The 14,918-nt window shown below is 37.0% G+C and overlaps 2 protein-coding genes across 4 annotated transcripts in view; both read right to left on the minus strand.

Moving 5' to 3' along the window:
* srpk1a (SRSF protein kinase 1a) overlaps positions 1-12,211 on the minus strand; it is a 33,198-nt gene extending 20,987 nt beyond the window's left edge. For both annotated transcript variants that reach the window (XM_079827235.1, XM_079827236.1), the window contains exons 1-3: positions 12,124-12,211; positions 11,365-11,419; positions 10,272-10,402 (exon numbers count right to left, since the gene is read on the minus strand). In XM_079827235.1, the coding sequence (XP_079683361.1) occupies positions 10,272-10,402; positions 11,365-11,419; positions 12,124-12,136 (199 nt within the window). In that variant the 5' untranslated portion in view covers positions 12,137-12,211. The remainder of the gene's footprint in view (positions 1-10,271; positions 10,403-11,364; positions 11,420-12,123) is intronic.
* A 396-nt stretch (positions 12,212-12,607) lies between these two features.
* Positions 12,608-14,918, minus strand: part of mapk14a (mitogen-activated protein kinase 14a) — an 18,370-nt gene continuing 16,059 nt past the window's right edge. The window contains exons 10-12 of one of the 2 annotated variants that reach the window (XM_079827267.1): positions 14,021-14,252; positions 13,554-13,652; positions 12,608-13,437 (exon numbers count right to left, since the gene is read on the minus strand). In XM_079827267.1, coding sequence (XP_079683393.1) covers positions 14,229-14,252 — 24 coding nt within the window. In that variant the 3' untranslated portion in view covers positions 12,608-13,437; positions 13,554-13,652; positions 14,021-14,228. Of the gene's footprint in view, positions 13,653-14,020; positions 14,253-14,918 lie in introns of both variants that reach the window. The other variant, XM_079827266.1, reaches the window with a different exon arrangement.

A 14,918-nucleotide genomic window follows, 5' to 3' on the forward strand; every position in this document is an offset into this window, starting at 1 on the left:
CTTTCCCACTTTGCACCGCAATAACGAGTGTGCAGCCGATGTACACACAGTGGCTCTCCGAATTTGCTCACTCGTTTTCATTCACTCCTTCAAGTGAACTGTATCAGTGGACTAAAGTAGCGAATAGTGATTGAGGGTTTAGGGGGCGATTTCGGATTCAACCAAAATCAAGAATAGCACAACGGCGAGCGTGTCGAGTATAAACACGTCCCCCAAACGAATGAGGCGCGCGGGCGCTGTCAGCGGAGGCTGTTTGTGGTATTACCAGCCTAGGTGGGGACGACAGTCTTGCAGACGACTTTGGTTGTTTACGACATTGTTTACTGTCTGAAGAATGAATCCAACGCGAGACAACGATATGGCGCAACCAGACATGATACAGTTACATGATTGCCTGTTAGCCTGTCACTCCCAACGTTGCTTAGTTACCAGAGTGAGTGCCTTTGTTCATGCAACCAAACTTGCTTCGCAACCTCTGGTTTCTTTCTGACTAAGAAAAAAAATTATTGAACGTTTTATTTATTTATTTATTTATTTATTTATTTATTATTGAACGTAGAAGGCAGATTCGCGGCCTTCTAGACAGACAAGCTGTGCTGAGAGAGCGGCGAACGGCGCTTGAAACATCACGCGCCGATGCGCACAAGTCAGTGGATACTAACATTTTGACTCCGACCTCGTCTACTCCGCGTGTTTCTCTGCACAGGACCCAAGCACCCAGGACGCGATCATCATCCCTGGCTTCGTTCACTCCGGCACCGACACAGCGCCATGGACCCTGGGTGTTTCCACAGCGGAAGACGCGAGCCAGGACCAGAGCGAGGACCTCTCCGCCCCTCCCGGTCTTCGAGATCTCCACCCGGAACCGCTTCTCCCCTCTTCGCGAGACGGAACGCGACGCTGTGGTCATCGGTACTTCCATCGTCCGGCATGTCCACGCTACCTCAGGTAAAGGCAAGGTTATCACTCACTGCTTTCCTGGTGCTCGAGTTCTCGATGTCGCTGCGCAGGTTCCCGAGATCCTGAACGGTGACGAGCGCATCGGAGCTGTCGTGCTGCACGCGGGGACGAACGACACCAGGCTGCGGCAGACGGAGGTTCTGAAGAAGGACTACAGGAGCCTGATCGAGACGGTGCGCAGAACATCGCCTGAAGCAACGATCATCGTGTCTGGACCGCTTCCCACGTACCGACTAGGACATGAAAAGTTCAGTAGATTATTTGCTCTAAATGAATGGTTAATGTCATGGTGTAATGAACAGAAGCTGCTCTTTGTAAATAATTGGAATCTGTTTTGGGAGCGACCTAGGCTCTTCCGTCCTGATGGCCTTCACCCCAGCAGAATCGGAGCGGCTCTTCTGTCGGACAACATCTCCAGAGCGCTGCACACCGCCATCATATGACTAGTAAGTCAAAGTCCACATAACAGTATTTGCTGTCCTAACTTAATTGACATAAGTACCAATGTAGAACATTATATAGAAACTGTGTCTATTCCTCGTTTAGTGAGGTCAAACATTAAATCTACTGTAGGATCTAGGAAAAATCTAATTGTGATTAAACCAGAAAATCTCAATATTAGTGAACAAAACCAATTTTGTACTAACTTAATTGACATAAGTACCAATGTAGAACATTATATAGAAACTGTGTCTATTCCTCGTTTAGTGAGGTCAAACATTAAATCTACTGTAGGATCTAGGAAAAATCTAATTGTGATTAAACCAGAAAATCGCAATATTAGTGAACAAAAACAATTTCTAAAACTAGGTCTTCTAAACATTAGATCGCTCACACCTAAGGCGGTTATTGTAAATGAAATGGTCACAGATAATAGTTTCGATGTACTTTGCCTTACTGAAACCTGGCTTAAGCCAAATGATTATTTCGGTCTTAATGAGTCTACTCCGCCAGGATACGGTTATAAGCATGAGCCCCGTCTGATTGGTCGTGGCGGCGGTGTTGCAACAATCTATAGAGATATTCTAAATGTTACCCAGAAAACAGGTCACAGGTTTAATTCATTTGAAGTACTAGTGCTAAATGTTACGCTATTAGATGTAAGAAAGAAATCTGTATTATCTCTAGCCTTAGCTACTGTATATAGACCTCCAGGGCCCTATGCTGATTTCCTAAAAGAGTTTGCAGACTTTCTCTCAGATCTATTGGTCAACGTCGATAAAGCATTAATTGTTGGAGATTTTAACATACACGTAGATAACACAAATGACGCGTTAGGGGCTGCGTTTACAGATCTATTAAACTCCTTTGGGGTTAAGCAAAACGTCACTGGTCCCACTCATCGTCTTAATCACACACTAGATTTAATTATATCACATGGAACCAACCCAACCGATATAGATATTATACCACAAAGTGATGATGTCACTGACCATTACATGGTAACTTGCATACTGCGTACTGCTGAAATCTGTCATGTTGCGCCACGTTATCGACCAGGCAGAACAATCATTCCAACCACTATAGATAGATTCTCAAATAGCTTACCTGATCTGGCTCAGCTGCTCAGTGAACCCAAACAAACAGATGAACTAGAGGAAATGACTAGCAGTATGAGCACCATTTTCTCTAGTACATTAGAAATTGTAGCACCAATTAGATTGAAAAAGGTTAGAGAGAAAAATAAAGCACCATGGTACAACAGTGCTACACATGTTATCAAGAGAGAAACTCGTAACTTAGAGCGTAAATGGAAACAAACTAATTTAGAGGTCTTTAGAATCGCATGGAAAGAAAGTATGTCACGTTATAAAAAGGCCCTAAAAGCAGCCAGGGCTGAGCATCTCCGCAAACTAATAGAAAATAACCAAAATAATCCAAGGTTTTTATTTAACACTGTGGCTAGACTAACAAATAAACAAACATCGCCTGAGCAAAATATTCCGTTACAGTTTAGTAGTAATGATTTTATGAACTTCTTCGCTGACAAAATAGAAAGCATCAGAAACAAAATTGTAAATGTACAATCATTAATGATGTCTTATGATTCAACCGCAATTATCGCCCCTCAAGAATTACTACACCGCTTTACAACTATAGGACAGGAAGAGCTAAATAAACTTATCATTGCATCTAAACCAACAACATGTTTATTAGATCCAATACCCACTAAACTACTGAAAGAGTTGTTACCTGTAGTGGAAGAGCCTCTTCTCAATATTATTAACTCGTCTTTATCTTTAGGTCATGTTCCAAGAATATTCAAGTTGGCAGTCATAAAACCTCTCATTAAGAAGCCACAATTAGATCATAATAACCTAGCAAATTACAGACCAATTTCAAATCTTCCATTTATGTCTAAAATACTAGAAAAAGTTGTGTCCGCTCAATTGTGCGCTTTCTTGCAAGAAAATGATATCTATGAAAAATTTCAATCAGGATTCAGGCCGCATCACAGCACAGAAACCGCACTCGTTAAAATCACAAATGATTTACTTCTAGCTTCTGATCAAGGCTGTATCTCAATACTAGTTCTACTCGATCTTAGTGCTGCGTTCGATACTATAGATCATAAAATACTATTAGATCGACTTCAAAATTACACTGGTGTTCAGGGACAGGCATTAAACTGGTTTAGATCGTATTTATCAGACCGCTACCATTTTGTCTGTCTAAATGGGGAAAAATCAAAGATAACATCAGTAGACTATGGGGTGCCGCAAGGATCCGTGCTAGGCCCTCTGCTATTCTCAATATATATGCTGCCACTTGGTAATATTATAAGAAAACATGGAATTAATTTCCACTGTTATGCTGATGACACTCAATTATATATTTCATCACGACCAGATGAAAACGCTAAATTATCTAAACTGACAGCGTGTGTTGATGATATTAAACACTGGATGACATGTAATTTTCTGCTATTAAATTCAGATAAAACGGAGGTATTACTTATTGGTTCAAAAAACTGCCCACAAAACCTCTCACAATACAACTTTAACTTGGAAGGATGTCCTGTCGCTTTATCCACTACAGTAAGAGACCTGGGTGTTATATTAGACCGCAACTTGTCTTTCGAAAGTCATATTTCATATGTTACAAGAACGGCATTTTTCCACCTTAGAAACATTGCCAAGCTACGTAACATGCTATCTATTTCTGATGCAGAAAAGTTAGTTCATGCATTCATGACCTCGAGACTAGATTACTGTAATGCTTTATTAGCTGGTTGTCCTGCATCATCGATAAACAAACTACAGTTAGTCCAAAACGCAGCTGCTAGAGTTCTTACTAGGTCAAGAAAATATGATCATATAACACCAATTTTATCATCTCTACACTGGTTACCTATTAAGTTCCGTATCAATTACAAAGTATTGCTACTGACCTATAAAGCCCTAAATGGTTTAGCTCCAGTGTATTTAACTGATCTTTTATCGCCCTACAATCCATCGCGCTCTTTAAGATCACTAAACTCGAGGCTTCTGGTCATTCCTAGGATATCTAAGTCCACTAAAGGAGGGAGGGCATTTTCACATTTAGCTCCTAAACTCTGGAATAGTCTTCCGGATATTGTTCGAGGTTCAGACTCGCTGTCCCAGTTTAAAACTAGATTAAAGACGCATCTCTTTAGCCAAGCATTCACATTATAAATAAGTTTTATACTACAGTTAAATCGCACCAACAGCATTAATATTCTGAACAGCAGCTATGCTAATTATTTCCCATCTGCTTTTCTGTTGTTATCTCGGGACACTAGTCCCGAGGTAACTAGTTCATCAGCTCCAGTTTGTATCAGCCTCTCATGGAGACTTCAGATGCCCCTGTGATGAGACGACTCGACGCCTGTGAAGAGACGACTCAACGCCAGCGTTGTTATGGCCTAAAATAATACATGATTGATTAACTTATCCTAACATTTTTCTTTAACATTCTCTTTCTAACATTTTTCAATGTACATTTATGAAATGCACTTTCTGTGAAGCTGCTTTGAAACAATGTGTATTGTGAAAAGCGCTATACAAATAAATTTGAATTGAATTGAATTGAATTGAATTGAATTGAATTGAATTGAATTTATATTGATATCGATTACGTGTCTATCGCGATACATATCGTTAATGTTTTATCGCCCAGCCCTTATAGAATTTAAATTTAACAAACTCTACGTCTTTTTTATATAGGCTAGTAATTCATTTAAATGTCTATTTAAATCTCTGAAACCTCAAATAAACATGATGTGTTCGAATAGTGATACATGAAAAGCACTGAGCACGTCATCTCTGGCTCAGCGCCAGCCAAAGTGCGGAAGCACGTTTGAATTTATCAGTGACAAACAAACAGACAAAAATAATAGATATGACTTTCTCAGGCCACATGTAAAATTAGATGAATTATTAAAACGTATATTAAAATGAATACGTATGGATGACAGCTGGTGACAGGGATGGAAATTAGCACCTGCCACCAGCCAAATGCGGGTGATTTTGTGTTGTAGTGGGTAAACTCGCTTCACCTACCGGCCACCATGGCGGGTAAATAAGAATAGCATAGCCGACTGTTTCACCTGGACGGCGGACAATTTTAGAGGAGGCACACCTTCAAAGTAGTAGAGAAGTTAATTTGCGCGTGGTTGCGTTTTAGCGGCTTTGCTGCCATAGCGGCGGAGTCTCGAGAACATGCGCTGGAAACTTGCGCGTTTTTTTTAAAACATATCGAGCTTGCGTCGTGTCCACCGTTTGAACGCAAGAGGATCTCCAGATATAGAGCTGAATAGAAAAAAAGGTATTGATGGGTCTGTCCAGTAACTCGTGATGAACCTCAGGCCAACTGCAGCATTTCAGTGTCTCAGACTGACTGACTTAAAGCAGCAGCACTGACAGACCAGTCTATGTGACAGACACATCCCTGCTTCTAAAGGTATAGCTATTGTTTTTTAAATGGATAATATATTTATATAATATTCCATACATTATCAGAGCTTGGCAGACAGAATTATTATATATTTTTAGACAGGTTAATTAATAGATTATAGCCTAATTAATGTTATTATTAATGTATAATTTTAATCGTACATAAATAATCCTGCCATATAAAGTTTGACATTTATTAAAAGAATATTTAGATAAAAATGGGACAAATAATTACATAATAATATAGTCATAATTTAAGTAAATTGATAAAAAATTAAACATTTTTGAATTTCAGAATTGTACAAAAAAGTGATTACTGGTTCAGAATGACTTAAAGGGACAGTTCACCAAAAATGAAAATTCTGTCATCATTTACTCACCCTCAAGGTGAGTAAAACTTACTCAGGTCCAAACTAGGGGTGCACGATATATCGATTTAATATCGTTATCGCGATATCACGTTGCCCGATATTATATCGTAAGTCTCGCGATAATGATGCGATATTTCGTTTATGACAAAATGAGACGCGTTTCACTGTACAGTATATACATTCTTTATCGGATCTATTTTTTTTTAAAAACCGGGTCCCTCCTACTCGCTCCAAAGCTAACCGTCACTTTCTCACTTCTCCCTCCCTCTACACACACACACACACACACACACACACACACACACACACACACACACTTGTCGGGCCGGTTCGACGCACACACCAGCGCACAACAAAACGGAGAAAGAAAAGAAAGGACCTAAAGAGAGAGCGAAGGGAGCAAGTGGAGCAAAAAAAAGAACACAAAAGTAAGAAAATTAGTGTTGCTCAGGGAGAAGATGAAATAGTTAAGAACCACCACAAGCCTATTTTTATTTCTCTCCGTTTTAAATATTTCTCTCAGTTTATTTCGGCTGTTTGAGTGTGCCTTTCAGTCTACGCGCTGATATGAGCAGATATCCGATCACTATGCACAAGTTAGGGGTGTTTAGCCACGCTTGCAATGCTGGTGTCAGAGAGTTATACTCACGGAACACTATAGTTATTCACAATCACGAAAGTTCATTATTTGAATGCGTTTAAAAGCATTACGTTACCGGTTAAACATTTCATTTGCGTGCTCATGCACTGTTTTAACATGCGCTGAGCTCGCGCACTAAAAGCCTGTCAAACACGTGATTACTGGACTAAGTAGTCTTATTGCGCTAATACTGTCAAATACACACATGGTTAACAGGGTTCCCACTCTTTTTTAGCAACCATTTTCCAGTACTTTTCCAGGACATTTTCAATTTTACTACGGCGGGAATAAAAGACAAGGATCATGCCAAATATTGCTTTCTAAGTCTTTAAAAGCCGTACAGTTTATTGCCATTACTTAACAATCCAGCATTTTTCAATATGAGCTCTTAATCATACATTATGACTATGGAAGCTTGTTTACACCACAGAATAGAAAGAAAAGGTAATTGTGACTTTTTATCTTGCTATTCTGACTTTTTCGCAATTGCGAGTTTACATATTTGTGATATAAACGCGAAAATTGTCGCAATTTTTTTCCCCTCAGAATTTGACTTTATACCTTCAAATTGCAGTTTAGATCTCACAATTCTGAGAAAAGAAGTCAGAATTGCAAGATATAAACTCGCAACTGCGCAAAAAAGTCAATTGTGAAGAAAAGACTTGCGAGTTTATATCACGCAATTCTGACTATTTCTTGCAATTCTGACTTTATATCAAAATGATGTGATTAGGTAGCAGCTTATGAGTTAACATCAACTGCATACATTTGAGCAGTTAATAGCATTAGTTATTAAACATCATTATTCAAATACTACTCACACGCATCAAACTCAGCATTCCTAAACATGTGCTTTCTGCAACTAGCGCTAATTGTTTGGGCCAGCGATAAACTCTTTATACTCGGCTAAAGAAATAACTTTTTTAAAAGAATTTTCCCAGACAACAAAAAGATTTTCCAGGATATTTTATATTTTCTCTAATTTTCCATGTGTTTTCCAGGACTGGAAAATTTGTCATCAATTTTCCAGGTTTTCAAGGTTTTCCAGGACGAGTGGGAACCCTGGTTAACATAAACACAGTAAGTTATGTCTATAGTGAAAGTAAAATCGCGTGTCTGTGTATTAGATGTGTAGAGGTCTTACATTGACAGAAGCGCAGCCTTTAGTGAACATGCTGCCGCTAGTCCTTAAAGGGACAGTTCACCTCTAAAACAATGTCATTATTTACTCATCTAATGTTGTTCAAACCTGTATTAATTTCTTCTGTTGAACACAGACAGCTGATGGTAGCCATTGACATTTATATTATTATTTCCTACAATGGGGACCAGCAACTGTTGGTTTCCAACATTCTTTAAAATATATTTTATGTCCAACAGAAGAAAGAACTTTATTCAGGTTTAAAACAACTTGAGCGCCAGTAATTGATTACAGAATTTTCATTTTTGAGTGAACTCTCTCTTTAATTTTACATTTATTCATACACTTTCATGCTGTACTGCCACTGTAAATCTTTATATATATTTATTTTATATTATACTATACACTAGGAATGTGTACAAGGTTTTTTTTAAGTAAAGTTTTAAGTAAGGTTTTTCCAAGTCTTTTAAGTAAAATTCAAAAAGAGTATTGCAATAAAAACAAAAAATTGTAATAAAAATAATAACTCTTTCTGTTCCTGTCGGCTAAGAATAGAATAGAAAAAAACTGATGTGACAAGCCATCAGAACCGAACCAAAAACGTGGTTAAAAACCGAGGTATGTATTGAACCGTGGACTAACTGTATTGTTGCATCCCTACTGTACAACCAGATATGATTATTATTTATTTATTCATGTTGAACCAGTCCAATATGACTGTCAGTTGAAAACCTTTAAACCTTGTGTTGTAAGAATTAGTTTTATTTGTTATGAATCTATTTTGATGCGTTTTCTGTAACTTTTGTAATTTTACATAGGCTTAAAAATATCGAAATTAATTTCGATATCGCAATATTCATTATCGATATCGCAATATCACATTTTTGTGAATATCGTGCACCCCTAGTCCAAACATGTATACATTTCTTTATTATGTTGAACACATTGGAAGATTCATTCCTACTATGGAAGTCAATGGTGCCCCCAAAGCAGCCTGGGTACAAACTTTCTTCAAAATATCTTCTTTTGTGTTCAGCAGAACAAAGATACTCATACAGGTTTGGACATCATGAGGGAGAGTAAATGATGACAGAATGTTTTAGTTTTGGGTGAACTATCCCTATAAAGTGCACCAAATAGGCTACTAAAGAGTTCTTTAGAAATAAATTAAATAATCAATTGCAAAATAATATAAAATTTGATATTTGTCGTGAATTGGTGTCCCTTATTTTGCCACACTGAAGTTGGCAACCCTAGTATGTCGTCAACACGCTTCAGAAGATGCCAAAACTAATAGTTTCATTGTTGGGACTAAAAACCTAAAACTGGAAGCCATAAAAGACCACGAATCATCCAAATGCCATTAATCTGCCCTACTCATTTAATGAAATGTATATCAGTTCATGGTTTGTGTGTGTATAAGGGAGAAAGAGAAAATGTCAGTATTTCATTGAGACTTGAGATTAAATAAACTGCTTTAGTATTGTAGAGCTTGTAGTATTAATTTTCACATGCAGTTACACATTGTCGATTAAAAATTAGAAAGTGGCTGGTAAAAACATTGAGTGGCTGGAAGATTTTGAAATCCACCAGCCACAGTGGCCGGTGGACAAAAAAAATTAATTTCCATCCCTGGTTGGTGACATTCACAGTTCAGTTTATTCCCCTCGTGCTGACATGGAGCAGAGGTCACTTTCTTTAATTCCAAAGGGAGAGATGGACTTTTGTCTTATATCATTATTTTGTGCTGTATTATTTGGTTACGGTGTTATTTCTGGTTCAAAAGGTAGCAAAAATTAACACAAAGACGGTTCATGTGATTTTATACATTGTTGTGAAATGAATGAATGCATAATAATCGTGAAAGCGTGCTTATTTCTCAGACTATAATCGTACCAACAAAATCTATAATCTTTGCATCCCTAGTTTTGAATTAATTACAACAACAACAAAAAATCATAGATATCCGAAAACATCCAGGAGTATAAACACAGATATACAGGAATAATAACATTCCTGTATTTACAGTAGACTTCTTTGGCAGTTATGTGTACAGTAGTTATGTGTTGCATTTCGAGGAAGAAACAGTTTGGCCCACAGATACAAACAGAAAAAAAAAGAAGGAACTGCCACTTGTCTTTTTAGATTTCTGAGACTGAGCTGTCATTTCAGCAAGTCTCATCTATAATAATCAAGAAGCAACTTCTGCTGTCAAAAAGGACGTATAAATCCGTGTCTCCCACCTTTGCAATAGTCATTGGGATCTTCTTGCTCTTCATCATCAGAGCCTAGGATTTCCTCATCGGGCTCAGCTTGTACCTGGGTCTCTGTAGGGGGCTGCTGTTGTGATGCCCCGCGTGGAGGATGTGCTGGCCTGAGGTCACAATAGTACATTTCATTTAGGTCAATGGACATGCATTACAGTACAGTCTATATAGGACTGTCCTCTTACATCATAGACTCTATGATGCTGATTTTACATGGTATACATGTTCAGACAATGTAATTTACATTTCTGATACATTACAATCAAAAGGACCTGCATAAAAGCTAAATTTTACTACCTAAAAACACCTATATTTGCATGATCAGAAAAATGCAACTACATACTCTTCAGTAGAGTTGCTTTTTTTGGTGAAATTGTTATTTTAACCAAATCATGATTAAACAAATTTGTAACGTTGTTGCGGTTTTAAAACACTATATAAAAAAACATTCCTATTTTTAAACTTCATGAAATGTACTAAGATCAGTCATCTGAGTCTAAATCCAAAACACAGCCAGTGTTTTGTTTTCTACTGAATAAGCTCTTGTTACAATGTTGATACAATAATTAAGTAAAAAGTCTGCCAGTGTTAGGATGCATTTCACTGACTGCATGGATCCATGCTCAGTTTAACCCATGCAAGAAGAACACCTGTGTCTTGCATCATCACAAAAACTAAAGTGAAAGAAAGCGCAACTAGATACTGCACATGCCAAAAAGATGACTTATTTCTGTCAAGTTAAGCATTATAGTCAGTTGAACATGGTTCAACAACGAAGATTGAATAATCAGAGCAAAGTCAGCCAACTCAGGATGACTGATTCTGTACTACAGCCGTTTATGTAATCACACATGAAAACAGCGGTTTAAAAGCACACTATGCATTTTCTAGGACATAATAAAGAATTGTGGACTATATTATGGCTTCTAATATCTTAATGTCATTAAAAGTTTCCTTATGCATGACCCAGTGTACAGCCAGTCCTTCTAAGAACACACTGGTCTAGTCTAATATTCCCAGTTTAAAAATAAATAAAATAATGTCAGGGGAAAAGATGCACAAAACTCACTTCTTGGTCGACTTCTTGGCTTTGGCCCTTTTCTTCCTCGCCTGAAGTGCCAGAACTGGTGTGACAAATGAGTGCAACATTAGATGACAATGAAACTATTATATATGAAGGACTATATTTTTCGCTACTTTAGCTCAATGACAGCCAAACATAGCCTGACAATAACACATGAGACACACAGACCGGTGATGTTGATCTTATGTAATCTTATGTAATGCACATAAACAATACACAGCTGGGGTGTTTACATTGTGACAGGAACTGAACTTTAAATAGTCGCAGACGTGGATGTTTAATAACGTGAACGCTTGTATCCGTTTTAATAAAGACACGAACAAGGATGGAAAAACTGAAGGCTGAAGGAAATAAATTCCTGAAGTTTCCACGACAGCAAAAAAACGGCTTTCAACTCTCATCCAGCTGATACGTGCACGCGCCTACTCATACGCTTAACGACTATCTAAAACACAAGAAAAGTAAAATCGCTTAAATGAAGGCGATACAATCCGACAATAAAACATGCCTCTGAGACGTGATGAAAATAAATTTAGCTCACTTCAGCTGCAGACTGAGTGGCTAAATGCTAACGCTAAAGACACCAACCCATGCGTCCAAATAACAGGCAAAATCCGCATTTATGCTTTAATATTGCACTACTAATTTGCGTCAGAATGTAAATTACTCGCCTTGCCTCATGCATAAACGTTATCGCTCCAAATGAAGCAAATATTATTCAGAGAAAGTCAAGGAAGAGATTACCTTTTCTCTCCATGTTGGCCCCTTAGTTGGCGGCTTGGGTGGCCCTGCGCATGCGCGCGCCTACGGACACGCGCTTCTTGACTTCTGCGCGTTCACGGTCCGTGCTGTCATATGTATTATTTATTATTTGTCCGAGTACATTTTTAAAAATGTGTGTGCGCTTGCGCAATTAAACACAGAATGAAAACATGCGACATAAGCAGCCAAAAACGCGCGTTTTAACCAAACGATGACTGAACACACAAAGCAAATCACAGGTAAATCCATGGGACAATGCATCATGGTAGCCATAGTAAAATGACCATAGTAACCATAAAGTGTCATAATGTTACTATGGTAATTTATGGTTTCTATGGTAAATTTGGAAGGTGATATGGTCATAAAATGCTTTTAAAAATGTTGCTTTGAAAATGAAAGGGTCAATAATGATTTCACACTCTTGTTCAAAATAGAACCACAAATCAAAACAAGGAAGCAGAAGTTTCTGAAAAATATCGGCCTTTATTTAAAGTAAACAATGGTGTGTTTGATTCCATGTTTTATGTCAGGTACTAAAGAAGACAGTTGCAGCCTTTCAGGTTCATAAATACCACCTCAACAGTATATAAATATCTTAGTCTACTTTCATATTTGAACATTCAATTAACAGCATTTTAAAAACAGCTACTGGAGACAAAATCATATTTTCAGATCGCATACAATTCACAGTAGCAACATCAGGTGGACACACACACACACACACACACACACACGCAACCTCACACTTTTACTCCCTAGGAAACATACACAAAAGTTGTGAAAAAGATCAGAAATAAAACGGCTACAGAATCCAAAAGCTTTAAGAAATGTATATTTACAAATAGCCTGAACATATCACGAACACCCAATGCAACAATTTACATTTTTCTTCCTAGCTCTACCCAACGAGACTCCAACAAATTCCATCTTTTTCAAACTGATTAATAAAGATCGTACTGTAATCATTAAATACAATGCTCCTTGTTTGATTGGGGGAAATACATATTAACAGAAACTAAATGAACAACGTTTTTTGAACATTTAAAAAAACTAGATATACTGCAAATGTGATACATTTTACACAGAAAGAACATTATAACAGCAATACTAAATACAACTAAATACTAAGAAATTTCAGGGAGATACTACATTTACAAATGGCCTTGCATGAATGTCATACATGAACATCATAAAACTGACCAGAGCAAACGGTTAAAAAATAAGTGGTTGATAATCTTATTATCAGATCCAATTCTTTTGGAGAGATTCACTGATTTTCTATGGCATCTATTCCTTCTGTTTGGCCCAGTAGACATTTTTGTTTTTAAAAGAAAGAAAAAGAAAAGTCAAACATCCTACTGACTGGCTGATCACAATACTGCAAAATTACAGCATTACAGTATAAGTAGTACAGTTGGTTTGATTTCCATCCAGAAGAAAATGTCAAGATTCCATTTCATCTCCGTCAAAGACTGGTGGCTCAAAACTGACCACCTCCTCATATGTTTGACCTGTGCAGGAACAGAAGACAATTAAGGACAGGGTTATTGTCAATAACTAAAACTAAAACATTTTTCTGGATGGATGGATGAAAAGTTGAAGCATTAAAATTACAAACTGGAAATTAATAAAAACTAAAACTGAACCGAAAACTACAACTAAAATAAACCAAAATATTAATATTTTAAAGAAAAAGAAAAACCAATTCAAAAATAGTACAAAAAATATAAAATATAGTGTAATAATATAATAGTATATAAATAATAATACTAAAATAAGAGTAAAATAAGTTCAGACTGGCCTAAATGTCTTGGGCCAGTCTAACTCAGTGGCGCAAGTTTTCCACATAAACACACCAAAAACTCTTCAATTGACTTACTTTTCCACTCTTCAATATCAAGCTCTTGGCTCTCAAAACTCTGGTCGAAAGGGTCGGCCTCAGGTTCATCATCTGGGTCATGGTACTGGGCAAAGTACGAATGTGCCAGAGCCTCCGCTGCTGTGATGCGCTTATCTGTGTCCAAAACTAGCATCTTCTCCAGAAGGTCCACAGCTGAAAGCACAAAGATTTAAATATTTCATTAAAATTAAATATTGGCAGCATATTTTCTCTAAATTTGTTCAAATTGTCCATCAAAAAAGATCAACAAAAGAACAGGAAAATATTGTGCATTATTTATAATAAAATATACTAAATAATCTGCAATTTCACACGCACTACCATTTAACAATTTGAGGTCAATAGATGTTTTGTTTTTTTTAAAGAAATGTATACTTTTATTCAACAAGGATGTATTAAACTGATCACAAGTGAACGTAAAGACTTAAAATGTTACACAATTTACAAAAGCTAAATGTTATAAAAGCTGTGTGATGAGTGACATTTTCTTTCATCTTCATTTAAAAAAGAAAAGATTTCCATTTCAAATCAATTCTATTCATTTGTTCAACTTTCTATTCAAAGAATTGCTTATAAAAAAATACATCATGGTTTCCACCAAAAATATGAAACATCTGGTTTTTTTTACATAAATGTTTCTTGAGCACCAAATCATCACATTAAACTTATTTCTGAAGGATCATGTGACATTAATGACTGGAGAAATAATGCTTAATATTCAGCTTTGCCCATCACAGGAAAATAAATAAAATAGTTATATTAAAATAGGTAATATTACTGTTTTTACTATATTGATCAAATAAATGCATCCTTGGTGAGCATAAAAAAGCACTACTTTTTTATATTACCAACTCCAAACTTTTGAACAGTAGGGTAC

Source organism: Gobio gobio, assembly GCF_949357685.1.
Source record: "Gobio gobio genome assembly, chromosome: 10".
Taxonomy (NCBI): Eukaryota; Metazoa; Chordata; class Actinopteri; order Cypriniformes; family Gobionidae; genus Gobio; species Gobio gobio.